Genomic DNA, 13,602 nt, shown 5'->3' on the forward strand with positions numbered 1-13,602 from the left:
GTCAGGATCGCTGGTACATCGCTAAGTGGTTGCTAGTGAGCTGCCACACAGGCAGATCTCACCAGCGACATCGCTGGGAACGGGGGATCACTACTTACCTGTCACACTAGGCGATCCTGCGTCCTCCCGCCCGGCTCCACGCGTCGCTCGTCTCTCCACAGGAAGCGCCGCAGGAAGCTGACGACGAGAAACAGTCCTGGACGTTCTCGCGCGATCAGCGATAATCAGGGGGGGAGCGGGTTGTAGGTAAGTATCACACACACAGCGATATTGCTAGCAATATCGCTATAACGTCACAAGTTATAGCGATATTGCTAGCGATATCGCTTAGTGTGACAGTACCTTACGAGTGGCATGGAAGCCACCACCTAAGTCTGGTATTAAACTACTCCAAAGGACCTGACCCTTTAGCCCACTGGGATTTTGCTTTCTCAGTGTGAACCGGCTATTTCCAAGTGGGCAGAAGGACGAGATCCCTCTGGCTACTTGGATTTAGCTTTCTCATTGTGAGCCGGCTATTTCAAAGTGGGCAGAAAGACCAGATCCCTATAGCCACTTGGATTTGGCTTTCTCACGGGGAGCAGGATAAATCCAAGTGGGCAGAAGGACCTGGTCTTTTAGCTTACTAAGTCTGGTATTAAACCACTCCAAGGGACCTGGTCCTTTAGCCCACTGAGATTTAATTTTTCACAGTGCGCAGGCTAAAACCAAGTGGCCAGAGGGACCTGGTCCTTCTGCCCACTTGGAAATAGCTGACATTCACTGAGAAAGCTAAATCCAAGTGAGCTAAAGGACCAGGTCACTTGGAGTGGTTTAACACCAGACTTAGTGGACAAAAGGAACAGGTCCTTCTGCCCACTTGGATTTAGCTTGCTCACCGAGAAAAGCTTAATCCCAGTGGGTTAAAGGACCAGGTCCCTTGGAGAGGTCCTTCTGCCCACTTGGATTTAGCCTTCTCACTGTGAGAAAGCTAAATCCAAGTGGCCAGAGGGACCTGGTCCTTTAAACCACTTGGATTTAGCTTTCTCAGTGAGAACCGGCTATTTCCCATTGGACAGAGGGACCTAATCATTTAAACCACTTGTATTTAGCTTCAGGGCTGCCACTAGGAATTTCGGAGCCCCATGCTGGCAAAATTTTCGAGGCCCCCTTGAGACTCCGCCCAGGCTCCACCCCTCAAACTGTCCACAGTCCCACCGCTCTCTCTTGGAAAAACTCCACTTCTCACCTATCACACATTAACAGTTTCCATCACCAGATCACACATATAGTCGGCAGCTTTTGCTTTGGACAAAAGATTTTTTGAAGCCGCCACCATAACAGGGTAGACACTTTTGGCCAGGCCCTACTCTACTGTAACCTATTAAATATTTATTAAAATATGCAATACACTTTACTTATAATTTTTATTTATGTTTAAAATGACCAATAGTATCACATACAAGGAACAAATACTGCTACACCATGTCCAGACCACATATTACCACCACATAGTGACCTATACTACCACATACAAGGAACAAATACTGCCACACCATGACCAGACCACATATTACTACCATAGTGACCGAATAAAATCACATACAAGGAACAAATACCACCGCACCATGCCCAGACCACATATTACCACCAGATGGTGACTGAATACTACAATACTGATCATTAATAAAAAAACATAATACTAATCACCATAAGTGGTATTATACACAGGAGATCTGTATTTAGTATGCAGCGTCTGTGTACAGGTAATATATTGTTCAATGACATTACATACAGGAGCTCTGTATATAATGTACAGGTAACACAGTGATCACTGGTGACATTACACACAGGACCTCTGTGTGTGTGTGTGTGTGTGTGTGTGTGTGTGTGTGTGTGTATACAGTGGGGAAAAAAAGTATTTAGTCAGTCAGCAATAGTGCAAGTTCCACCACCTAAAAAGATGAGAGGCGTCTGTAATTTACATCATAGGTAGACCTCAACTATGGGAGACAAACTGAGAAAAAAAAAATCCAGAAAATCACATTGTCTGTTTTTTTTTCATTTTATTTGCATATTATGGTGGAAAATAAGTATTTGGTCAGAAACAAAATTTCATCTCAATACTTTGTGATATATCCTTTGTTGGCAATGACAGAGGTCAAACGTTTTCTGTAAGTCTTCACAAGGTTGCCACACACTGTTGTTGGTATGTTGGCCCATTCCTCCATGCAGATCTCCTCTAGAGCAGTGATGTTTTTGGCTTTTCGCTTGGCAACACGGACTTTCAACTCCCTCCAAAGGTTTTCTATAGGGTTGAGATCTGGAGACTGGCTAGGCCACTCCAGGACCTTGAAATGCTTCTTACGAAGCCACTCCTTCGTTGCCCTGGCGGTGTGCTTTGGATCATTGTCATGTTGAAAGACCCAGCCACGTTTCATCTTCAATGCCCTTGCTGATGGAAGGAGGTTTGCACTCAAAATCTCACGATACATGGCCCCATTCATTCTTTCATGTACCCGGATCAGTCGTTCTGGCCCCTTTGCAGAGAAACAACCCCAAAGCATGATGTTTCCACCACCATGCTTTACAGTAGGTATGGTGTTTGATGGATGCAACTCAGTATTCTTTTTCCTCCAAACACGACAAGTTGTGTTTCTACCAAACAGTTCCAGTTTGGTTTCATCAGACCATAGGACATTCTCCCAAAACTCCTCTGGATCATCCAAATGCTCTCTAGCAAACTTCAGACGGGCCCGGACATGTACAGGCTTAACCAGTGGGACACGTCTGGCACTGCAGGATCTGAGTCCATGGTGGCGTAGTGTGTTACTTATGGTAGGCCTTGTTACATTGGTCCCAGCTCTCTGCAGTTCATTCACTAGGTCCCCCCGCGTGGTTTTGGGATTTTTGCTCACCGTTCTTGTGATCATTCTGACCCCACGGGGTGGGATTTTGCGTGGAGCACCAGATCGAGGGAGATTATCAGTGGTCTTGTATGTCTTCCATTTTCTAATTATTGCTCCCACAGTTGATTTCTTCACTCCAAGCTGGTTGGCTATTGCAGATTCAGTCTTCCCAGCCTGGTGCAGGTCTACAATTTTGTTTCTGGTGTCCTTTGACAGCTCTTTGGTCTTCACCATAGTGGAGTTTGGAGTCAGACTGTTTGAGGGTGTGCACAGGTGTCTTTTTATACTGATAACAAGTTTAAACAGGTGCCATTACTACAGGTAATGAGTGGAGGAAAGAGGAGACTCTTAAAGAAGAAGTTACAGGTCTGTGAGAGCCAGAAATCTTGATTGCTTGTTTCTGACCAAATACTTATTTTCCACCATAATATGCAAATAAAATGAAAAAAAAACAGACAATGTGATTTTCTGGATTTTTTTTCTCAGTTTGTCTCCCATAGTTGAGGTCTACCTATGATGTAAATTACAGACGCCTCTCATCTTTTTAAGTGGTGGAACTTGCACTATTGCTGACTGACTAAATACTTTTTTTCCCCACTGTATATACACATATATATATATACACATATATATATATATATATATATTATACAATGTATAGTGTCAATGTACAGGTAACACACTAACTCACCAGTGATGTCTCTAGGTGAAGTCCTTCATTCTTGCTTTTCATTCATACAGCACAGATCGTCATCACGTCTTCCAGCCAGGACTCGTCTCTGCAGGAAATAACACGGTTATCTAGAGCTCTGCTTGCAGAACACATTACTTATTTTTTCCCAACTTCTACATTACACCACATGAAGAAAAAAAGGCGACATAGTGTCGCTCTGCACAGTAACAGGACCGCCCCCCCATTTAAAACAGTATCCTCAAAAAATTAAATACATCACTGCAGTAATAATATCCCTTAATTTAGCCCCTATGGTAATAATATCCCCCATCCTGACCCCCGTGTTTCTCAGTCCTGGCTTTAGCCATATGTTCTCCAATCCCGCCCTCATGAGTATCCATTCTGCCCCCACATGATCTCCATCGTATCCATCCTGCCCCATGATCCTGTGCGATCTGTCTCCAATCATGCCCCGTATCTCCATTTTGCCCCATGTTCAGCATTCTTCCCCCATGTTCAACACTCTGCCCCCATGTCCAGCATTCTGCCCCCATGTCCAGCATTCTGCCCCCATGTCCAGCATTTTGCCCCATATCCAGAATTCTGCCCCATGTTCAGCATTCTTCCCCCATGTTCAGCATTCTGCCCCCATGTCCAGCATTCTGCCCCCATGTCCAGCATTCTGCCCCCAGTCCAGCATTCTGCCCCATAGCCAGCATTCTGCCCCATGTCCAGCATTCTGCCCCATGTCCAGCATTCTGCGCCATGTCCAGCATTCTGCCCCAGCGCCCAGCATTCTGCCCCAGCTCCCAGCATTCTGCCCCAGCGCCCAGCATTCTGCCCCATAGCCAGCATTCTGCCCCCATAGCCAGCATTCTGCCCCATGTTCAGCATTCTGCCCCATGTTCAGCATTCTGCCCCCAGTCCAGCATTCTGCCCCCGGGCCCCCTGGATCGCCGCTGTCAGAAAAAAAAAAAAGTTCTCCTTACCTGGCCGCGGTCCAGCGGCGGGCAAGGCTCCCTCCGTCCCTCCACGCTGCAGGGCGCTCTAGCCGGCGACTGACACTGACGTCAGACGCCGGCGAGGTGCGCGCTGCGGCTGACGTCAGCTGCCAGCCTGATTGGCTGGCAGCTGTTAACTATTGACGTGCAGGCCGCCTGGCCCGCATGTCAATAGCATTTAGCTGCCTCCCGCAGCGCCGCTAGCCAAGGCCCGGATAACCTGCCGGTAGGGGCCCGTTGAGCAGAGAGGAGACCAGGCCCGATGCGGGCCCCCTCTGCCCGCCGGGCCCTATATGCCAGTCAGGGCGGCAGTAATGCCCTGATGGCGGCCCTGTTTAGCTTTCTCAGTTTGAGCAGGCTATTTCCAAGTGGGCACAAGGACCAGAGGTCCCTCTGGCCACTTGGATTTAGCTTTCTCAGTGAGGGTAGGCTATTTCCAAGTGGGCAGAAGGACCAGGTCTTTTAGCTTACTAAGTCTGGTGTTATACTACCCCAAGGGACCTGGTCCTTTAGCCAACTGAGATTTAGCTTTCTCACAGAGAGCAGGCTAAATCCATGTTGGCAGAAGGACCTGGTCCTTTATCCTGCTAAGTCTAGTATTAAAACACTCACAGGGACCTCATCCTTTAGCCAGCTGGGATTTAGCTTTCTCACAGAAGAGCAGGCTAAATTCAAGTTGGCTGAAGGACCTGGTCGTTTAGCCTGCTAGGTCTAGTATTAAAACACTCACAGGGACCTGGTCCTTTAGCCAACTGGGATTTAGCTTTGTCGCAGAAGAGCAGGCTAAATCCAAGTTGGCAGAAGGACCTGGTCCTTTAGGCGACTGGGATTTAGCTTTCTCACAGAGCAGGCTAAATTCAAGTTGGCAGAAGGACCTGGTCCATTCGATCAATAGTTTTAGTATTAACCCCTTCACAACGCATGATTCGGTTACGTCATATATCATAAAAATATAAGAAAAAAAATATTGCTTTTGCTCCATTAAAAAAAATACACAAATTTAGAATTGACTTGTTCAGAAAGGTCTGTCCAATCAAAATCTAAAATAATCTGATTGATAAATCGCATAACGAGAAAAAAACCCGAAAGCCATAATTACGTTTTTTTGGTCGCTGCAGCATTGCAATAAAATGAAATAAGAGGTGATAAAAACATGGTATCCATGCCAAAATGGTATAAATAAGAACGTCCCGCCAAAATAAAAAAAAATCCCAACGGCGATGTGGATGAAAAAATAAAAAATTGATGGGATGGAAAAAATAAAAAAAAAAACCCAGAAAATCGCACGAGGGTTAAAACACTCCTTGGTGCATGCATGGAAAAAAAAAATCTGTGGTTCTGTGATCTACAAAAATGATCACCAGTAAATAAAACGGGACGCGGATGAGATTGGCGCAGAATATCGTACACACTGGAATTAAGGGGAAAATTCTTGAGTCTAAGGCTGTGTTCACACGTTTTTTTGGGGGGATTTACCAAAAAATCTGCTTAAAAAACGCTTAAAAGAAGCTTCCCATTAATTTTAATGCATTTTGCACTTTTTGTGCAAATTGATGCGTTGTTTTCCACGAAAAAAACGCTTCGTGGTAAAAAACGCAGCATGCTCATTAATTTTGCGGAAAATTCTGCATTTCTGGCTATTTTCTACGTGTCTGGGGACGCGGAGAATAAAACCGCATAAAAAACGAACGTTTCTTGAGCAAAAAACGAGCAAAAACCGCGCAGAAAAAAACGCGCATTTTCTGGAAAGGAGTCCTGTTTTTATGCAGAACTTTTCTGCATACGTGTGCACATAGCCTAAATGCCAAATATAAATGTGTAATCAGTTTTCATATCTAGTCTGCCGCTCAATATTACTGCAAAAAATGACATGACAGGACTCATATCTATCTATATACAATAAGTGTCCTTCTGTCTCTTGGGATTCAGCATTCTTCTTATATAGAGCAGGCTAAATCCAAGTCAGCTAAAGGACCCGGTCCCTCCGCCAGCTAGGAAACAGCCGACCCTGTGTGAGAAAGCTAAAGCCCAGTGCACAGAAGGACCGGGTCCTTTAGCCTCAACCATAAAGCCACACCTCCCGTGTACACTGACGCAAACACTCCGTAAAGTAAGGAAGCCGTCTAGCCCACTCTATTAGGTCACGTGTGACGACGTCGGCGCATGGAATGGCCAGATGAGCGTGATGACGTCTGATGTGCGTGAAAACGAAGACGTCTATTGGATATACGGAAACTAGCGTTCATGTTGATGGGAAACGAAACCGTGCAGTTGAGGTGAGCGCGGCAGTGTCGGGTGCGGCCTCCGTCCTGTGAACGTGAGTATGAGGGGGAAGAGCTCAGGGTTTGTGTCCGCGCCGTGCATTCTGGGAGCCGCTATGAATGGCGCCGCCGTCGCTCTTGCCCCTGAAGCGCCGTGAGGTGTGTGGTGACTAGCACGCAGCGCGCTGTGAGGAATGGCTGCAGCTCCTGGCTCGCTAGGAACGCAGGAAACAATGGCGGCCCCCTGCTCGTCTACCTCACAGCCTCCGGAGAAGGCTGGGCTGCCATTGCTCCTCTCCCACGTTGTGGGCCGACCACTGAAAGCTGGACGACAACCAATGTAGCTGTCATGGGGTTTCTAGCCTGCCAGCTGCAGTGTAGAGGTTATCTACCTAAAAATGGTCGTTGGTCAGTGTATGGGCGAGGAGGTAAAGATCCGCAGAGAGCTGGGGCACCTGGTGTTACACCGGTGTCTCCTTTAGAAATGAATGAATTATTAAAGAGGAAAATGTAATTTTTAAAGGGAGTGTCCACGGATCAGCGGCTGTCCGACCGCTGGGACCTGCACCCATGTGGCTATCGGGGAACTTTTTCCATATTATAAAATTGCACAGCAGGTGAGACACCTGACCATTGCTCCGCTCATTGTCACTGCCACGGAATAATTGCGTGGAGGTTGAACAGGCACGCTGCTGCTTCATTCTCACAGGATAGAAGTTCTCTGATCTCCCGATCAGTGTGCATTCCATCATACGGGTCTCCAGCAATCAGTGAGGTAACACCTAACCTTATGGATGACTCATAACTTGTTAAATGTATAGGCTTGGTATGTAATACTTGGGGCAAGAGGGGGGGCATCAGTGTACCCCTGACTCTCCAATTCTGCTATTAATCTTTGACAAACGGGCTACTGTAGTTGCATCACAATGGCACGTAATCGCTGGGCTTCAGTGGTTATGCCAATGTAGTAGGCACTGCTGAGATCATTAATTTGCTGCAGTCATAACATCATTTCTGTCATGTCCCCAACACTGAAGGCAGTGTTACAGCTGTGGGGGGATAAGTAATAATGACTTTATTATTCCACTGACCATGCGTTTACCATAGACAAAAAAACAAACAAACTTAATTTACTGGGGATGTGGTAACAAACGGAGCCGTACTCACCTGCTGTCACTTCTGCAAATTCGGTGCAGGCCGTTCATTACTCGGCGCCATCATCAGAAATTGAGGTCACCATTCTATTATTATAGGACTACCGATGCCTGTGACTGGCTGCAGCGGTCAGCTGGGTAGAGTGGCAAATCATTAACCCCTTTTTGACATGAGACGTACAGTCATGGCCAAAAGTTTAGAGAATGACACAAATATTAATTTTTACAAAGTCTACTGCTTCATTTTTTCTAATGGCAATTTGCATATACTCCAGAATGTTATAAAGAGTGATCAGCTTAACAGCAATTACTTGCAAAGTCAATATTTGCCTAGAAAATTAGCTTTATCCCCCAAAACACATTTCAACATCATTGCAGCCCTGCCTTAAAAGGACCAGCTACATCGTTTCAGTGATTGCTCCATTAACACAGGTGTGGGTGTTGATGAGGACAGGGCTGGAGATCAATCTGTCATGATTAAGTAAGAATGACACCACTGGACACTTTAAAAGGAGGCTGGTGCTTGGCATCATTGTTTCTCTTCTGTTAACCATGGTTATCTCTAAAGAAACACGTGCAGTCATCATTGCACTGCACAAAAATGGCCTAACAGGGAGGAGTATCACAGCTAGAAAGATTGCACCTCAGTCAACAATCTATTGCATCATCAAGAACTTCAAGGAGAGAGGTTCCCTTGTTGCCAAAAAGGCTCCAGGGCGCCCAAGAAAGACCAGCAAGCGCCAGGACCGTCTCTTAAAAGTGTTTCAGCTGCGGGATCGGGCTACCAGCAGTGCAGAGCTTGCTCAGGAATGGCAGCAGGCAGGTGTGAGTGCATCTGCACGCACTGTGAGGCGGAGACTCTTGGAGCAAGGCCTGGTCTCAAGGAGGGCAGCAAAGAAGCCACTTCTCTCCAGATAAAACATCATGGACAGACTGATATTCTGCAAGAGGTACAGGGAGTGGACTGCTGAGGACTGGGGTAAAGTCATTTTCTCTGATGAATCCCCTTTTCGATTGTTTGGGACATCTGGAAAACGGCTTATTCGGAGAAGACCAGGTGAGCGCTACCACCAGTCTTGTCTCATGCCAGCTGTCAAGCATCCTGAAACCATTCATGTGTGGGGTGGCTTCTCAGCCAAGGGAATGGGCTCTCTGTCTTGCCTAAAAACGCAGCCATGAATAAACAATGGTACCAGAATGTCCTCCAAGAGCAACTTCTCCCAACCGTCCAAGAGCAGTTTGGCGATCAACAATGCCTTTTTCAACATGATGGAGCACCTTGCCATAAAGCAAAGGTGATAACTAAATGGCTCAGGGAACAAAACATAGAGATTTTGGGATCATGGCCTGGAAACTCCCCAGATCTTAATCCCATTGAGAACTTGTGGTCAATCATCAAGAGATGGGTGGACAAACAAAAACCTTCAAATTCAGACAAAATAAAAGCATTGATTTTGCAAGAATGGACTGCTATCAGTCAGGATTTGATCCAGAAGTTGATTGAGAGCATGCCAGGGAGAATTGCTGAGGTCCTGAAGAAGGGTCAACACTGCAAATATTGACTTGCTGCATTAACTCATTCTAACTGTCAATATAACCTTTTGTTACAGAAATATAATTGCAATCATATTATGAGTATGTGATAAAAACATCTGACAAACACACATAAAAACCAGAGGGCAGCAGATCATGTGAAAATATAATATTTGTGTCATTCTCTAAACTTTTGGTCATGACTGTACTATCCCGTCCATGGTACCCGGGCCCCTATGACCGGGGACAGGATAGTACGTCTAAGGCCTCTTTCACACTTTCGTTTTTGACCATCAGTCAAAATCAGCCAGTTTTTGAAAAATACGGATCTGCCATTTTTTTTGGCGGATCCGTTTTTTTTCACCATTGAGTTGCATTACTGGTGGATCTTGACTGATGGCCATCCGTTGGATCTGTTTTTTTGCGGATCCGCCAAAATGTTTGCGTCCGCCGGCATGCCTGGACGGACCCTGCCACTTTTTTTGGCTGTAGGATCCGCATTTTACAGTGCGCATGCCCAGAGAAAGGAAGTCTGCCGGGGATTTAACCCTGAAATCCTTTCTGGCGGTGGAAGCAAAAAAAAAACCTCTCCTTCTCCTTCCCGGACTGCAGTTCCTTTAAAACTCTGCATTCAACGGATCCATCAAAAAAAGGTCCGGTGGCATCCGTTTGCATCAGTTACAAACGGATCCGCTTTCCGCCATTTTGGCGGATTTTAACTGACTACAAAAAACGGAAGTGTGAAAGAGGCCTAAGCGATCACAGCTGACACCCGGCACTATGTGTCAGAGGCGGTCACGGACTGCCCCCGGCACATTAATCCCTAGCACACTGCGATCACAGTGAACCGGGGGATTAGGGAAGCATCGGCAGGGAGCTCCCTCCGTGCTTCCCTGAGGCCCCCGGAGCATCGGGATGTGCAACACTGTTCTGGGGGCCTCCTTCCCTGCAGGTCCCCGGATCCAAGATGGCCGCTGGGGCCTGCAGTGAGGAAGCCTGTGCAGCGCCTGTTAGATCGCTGATCTGACAGAGTGCTGTCCAAACCGTCAGATCTGCGAATTGGAGGGTTTCCACTGTTCAGGCACATCAGGTACTCTCCAAATGCAGCATGGTGTCTGATCTCAATTCCAGCCAATTCTGCGTTGAAAAAGTCAAATGGTGCTCCTTCCCTTCCAAGCTGTGCCATGCACCCAAACAGTGGTTTACCCCCACATATGGGGTATTGGCCTACTCAGGATAAATTGCACAACAACTTTTGGGGTCCAATTTCTCCTGTTACCCTTGGGGAAATAATAAAATTGGGGACTAAAAGACCATGTTTGTGGAAAAAAATATATTTTTTTTATTTTCACGCCCGGGCTTAATAAACTTCTGTGAAGCCCTTGGGGTTTCAAAGTGCTCACCACACATCTAGATAAGTTCCTTTGGGGGTCTAGTTTCCAAAATGGGGTCATTTGTGGGGGAGTTCCAATGTTTAGGCACACAGGGCCTCTCCAAACGCGACATGGTGTCCGCTAAAGATTGGAGCTAATTTTCCAATCAAAAAGTGAAACGGCTCTCCTTCCCTTCCGGGCCCTGCTGTGCTCCCAAACAGTGGTTTATGACCACAAAATTTAGGATCCATTTTATCCTGTTGCCCATGTGAAAATGAAAAAATTGATGCTGAAAGAAAATTTATGTTGGAAAAATTAAAATGTCCATTTTTTCCTTCCACGTTGCTTTAGTTCCTGTTAAGTACCTGAAGGGTTAATAATCTTCTTGAATGTAGTTTTGAGTAGCTTGAGGGGTGCATTTTTTAGAATGGTGTCACTTTTGGATATTTTCTGCCATATAGACCCCTCAAAGTGACTTCAAATGTGAGGTGGTCCCTAAAAAAAAAATGGTGGTGTAAAAATGAAAAATCGCTGGTCAACTTTTAACCCTTACAACTTCCTAACAAATAATGTTTCCAAAATTGTGCTGATGTAAAGTAGACATGAGGGAAATGTTATATTAACTATTTTGTGTCAGATAACTCTCTGGCTTAACAGAATAAAAATTCTTTGAACCCCCAAGTGCTTCACAGAAGTTTATAACGCAGAGCTGTGAAAATAAAAAAAAATTTTTTCCACAATTTTTTATTTTCCCAAGGGTACCAGGAGAAATTAGACCCCCAAATTTGTTGTGCAATTTTTCCTGAGTGCGCTGATAACCCATATGTGGGGGTAAACCACTGTTTGGACGCATGTCGGGGCTTGAATTGGAGGGAGCACTGTTTAACTTTTTGAATGCAAAATTGGCTGAAATAAATGGTGGCGCCATATCGCGTTTGGAGACCCCATGATGTGCCTAAACAGTGGAAACCCCTCAATTCTATCTCCAACCCTAATCCCAACCATAATCATAACCCTAACCCCAACACACCCCTAATCCCAACTCTAACCCTAACCACAAGCCTAACCGTAATCCCAACCCTAGCTGTAGCGCCCCAGCCCTAATTCCCTAGCCCTAATTCCCTAAACCTAATGGAAAAATAAAAATATTTTCTTTATTTTATTATATGTCCCTACCTATGGTGGTGATAAGGGGGCGGTCATTTACTTTTTTTTTTTTATTTTGATCACTGCGAAAGTGATCAAAATGAATGAATCTGCAGGTCGCAGATTCCCAGCGGGCGCACTGCGCCTGCCATTTTCCAAGATGGCAGCGCCCATCATCCGGGACGGCGGCAAACCGGGACGGCCAGAGGAACTTCGGAGCCACCGTGCAGGGTGAGAGGGGGGCGGGGGGGACCGGAGGGAAGGCGGGGGGAGCAGATTTTGACAGCAGCGGCCGATCGGCGCCGTCAGATGGTGCTCCGTCAGATGCTATTTCAGCAGCGGCCATGGCTGGATTTGTAATATTTCATTGATGAAATATTACAATCGCTCTGGCAGTTTCACTTTTAACGATAAAAAAGATCGTATATGCACCAAAATGGTATCACTAAAAACATCAGCTCATCGTGCCAAAAATAAGCACTCAGCCAACTTGAGATCATGAAAAATGGAGATGCTACGGCTAGCAGAAGATGGCGCAATTTTTTTAAACAGTTTTGGAATTTTTTTCACCACTTAGATAAAAAAGAACCTAGACATGTTTGTCTATGAACTTGTAATGACCTGGAGAATCATAATGTCAGGACAGTTTTAGCATTTAGTGAACATGGTTGGTGGAAAAAAAAACAAGTGTAGGATTGCACTTTTTTTTGCAATTTCACCGCGCTTGGAATTTTTTCCCGTTGTTGAGTACACGATATGGTAAAACCAATGGTGTCGTTCAAAAGTGCAACTTTTCCTGCAAAAAAAAAAAGCCCTCACATGGCCATATTGACGGAAAAATAAAAGTTATGGCTCGGGGAAGAAGGCGAGAGAAAAACAAATGCAAAAACGAAAATGGGCTTTGGCGTGAATGGGTTAATCTCCCCACCCCACCACCTATACCCGGTGAGTGTTCCATTTATTACTACTCTGACTTGGATACATATGGGTCACTATATGTAATATACATGAATTTTACAACTGCTGTAGTTATCTACAAATGAAAGGGATACCAGCGTAGCTAATTTCTGTATACCCATGTCTGGTGTAAATGTGGTTTCTGGTGATGAGGAGTATAGCACCTGAATGTGCGGTTTTCCCCTCGTTGAATTTATTTTTAAGCTATGGATGCTATTGAGTATCGTTTATGTGAGCATCGTGTATAGGCCTTCTAGCTTCAATAGTGAAACCCTCATTGCAAAATGCACCAATCCAAGTGTGTGTAAGCTTCTCTCTCTCTATCTATCTATCTATATATATATATATATATATATATATATATATATATAGTAACGGTAAGCTGCGCCTGTCGCTGAACGGTCGCTGCCACGACCAATCAGCAACAGGCGCAGGGCTTAATCTGTTAAAAAAAAAAAAAAAAAAATTATACTCGCCTTCCGACGGCCTCCGATCTCCTTTCCACGTGCCCGGCCTCGCGGTCCCAGTAATGCTTTGCGCCTTAAACCGGAGATGACGTCACTCTCGCGAGAGCATTACTGGGACCGGAAGATGCCGGGCGTGTGGAACGTGGAGT

The 13,602-nt window shown here is 45.6% G+C and overlaps 1 protein-coding gene across 5 annotated transcripts in view; it reads left to right on the forward strand.

The window, feature by feature from the left end:
* Positions 1 to 6,649: 6,649 nt before the first annotated feature.
* LOC141099773 (uncharacterized) overlaps positions 6,650 to 13,602 on the forward strand; it is a 176,091-nt gene continuing 169,138 nt past the window's right edge. The window contains exon 1 of one of the 5 annotated variants that reach the window (XM_073587824.1): positions 6,650 to 6,838. In XM_073587824.1, the coding sequence (XP_073443925.1) occupies positions 6,758 to 6,838 (81 nt within the window). In that variant the 5' untranslated portion in view covers positions 6,650 to 6,757. Of the gene's footprint in view, positions 6,880 to 6,928; positions 6,983 to 13,602 lie in introns of those variants that run through there. The other 4 variants (XM_073587826.1, XM_073587828.1, XM_073587827.1 and 1 more) reach the window with 4 other exon arrangements.

The sequence above is a fragment of the Dendrobates tinctorius genome, unplaced genomic scaffold, assembly GCF_039654945.1.
Source record: "Dendrobates tinctorius isolate UK_male_01 unplaced genomic scaffold, ASM3965494v1 ptg000102l, whole genome shotgun sequence".
NCBI lineage: Eukaryota > Metazoa > Chordata > Amphibia > Anura > Dendrobatidae > Dendrobates > Dendrobates tinctorius.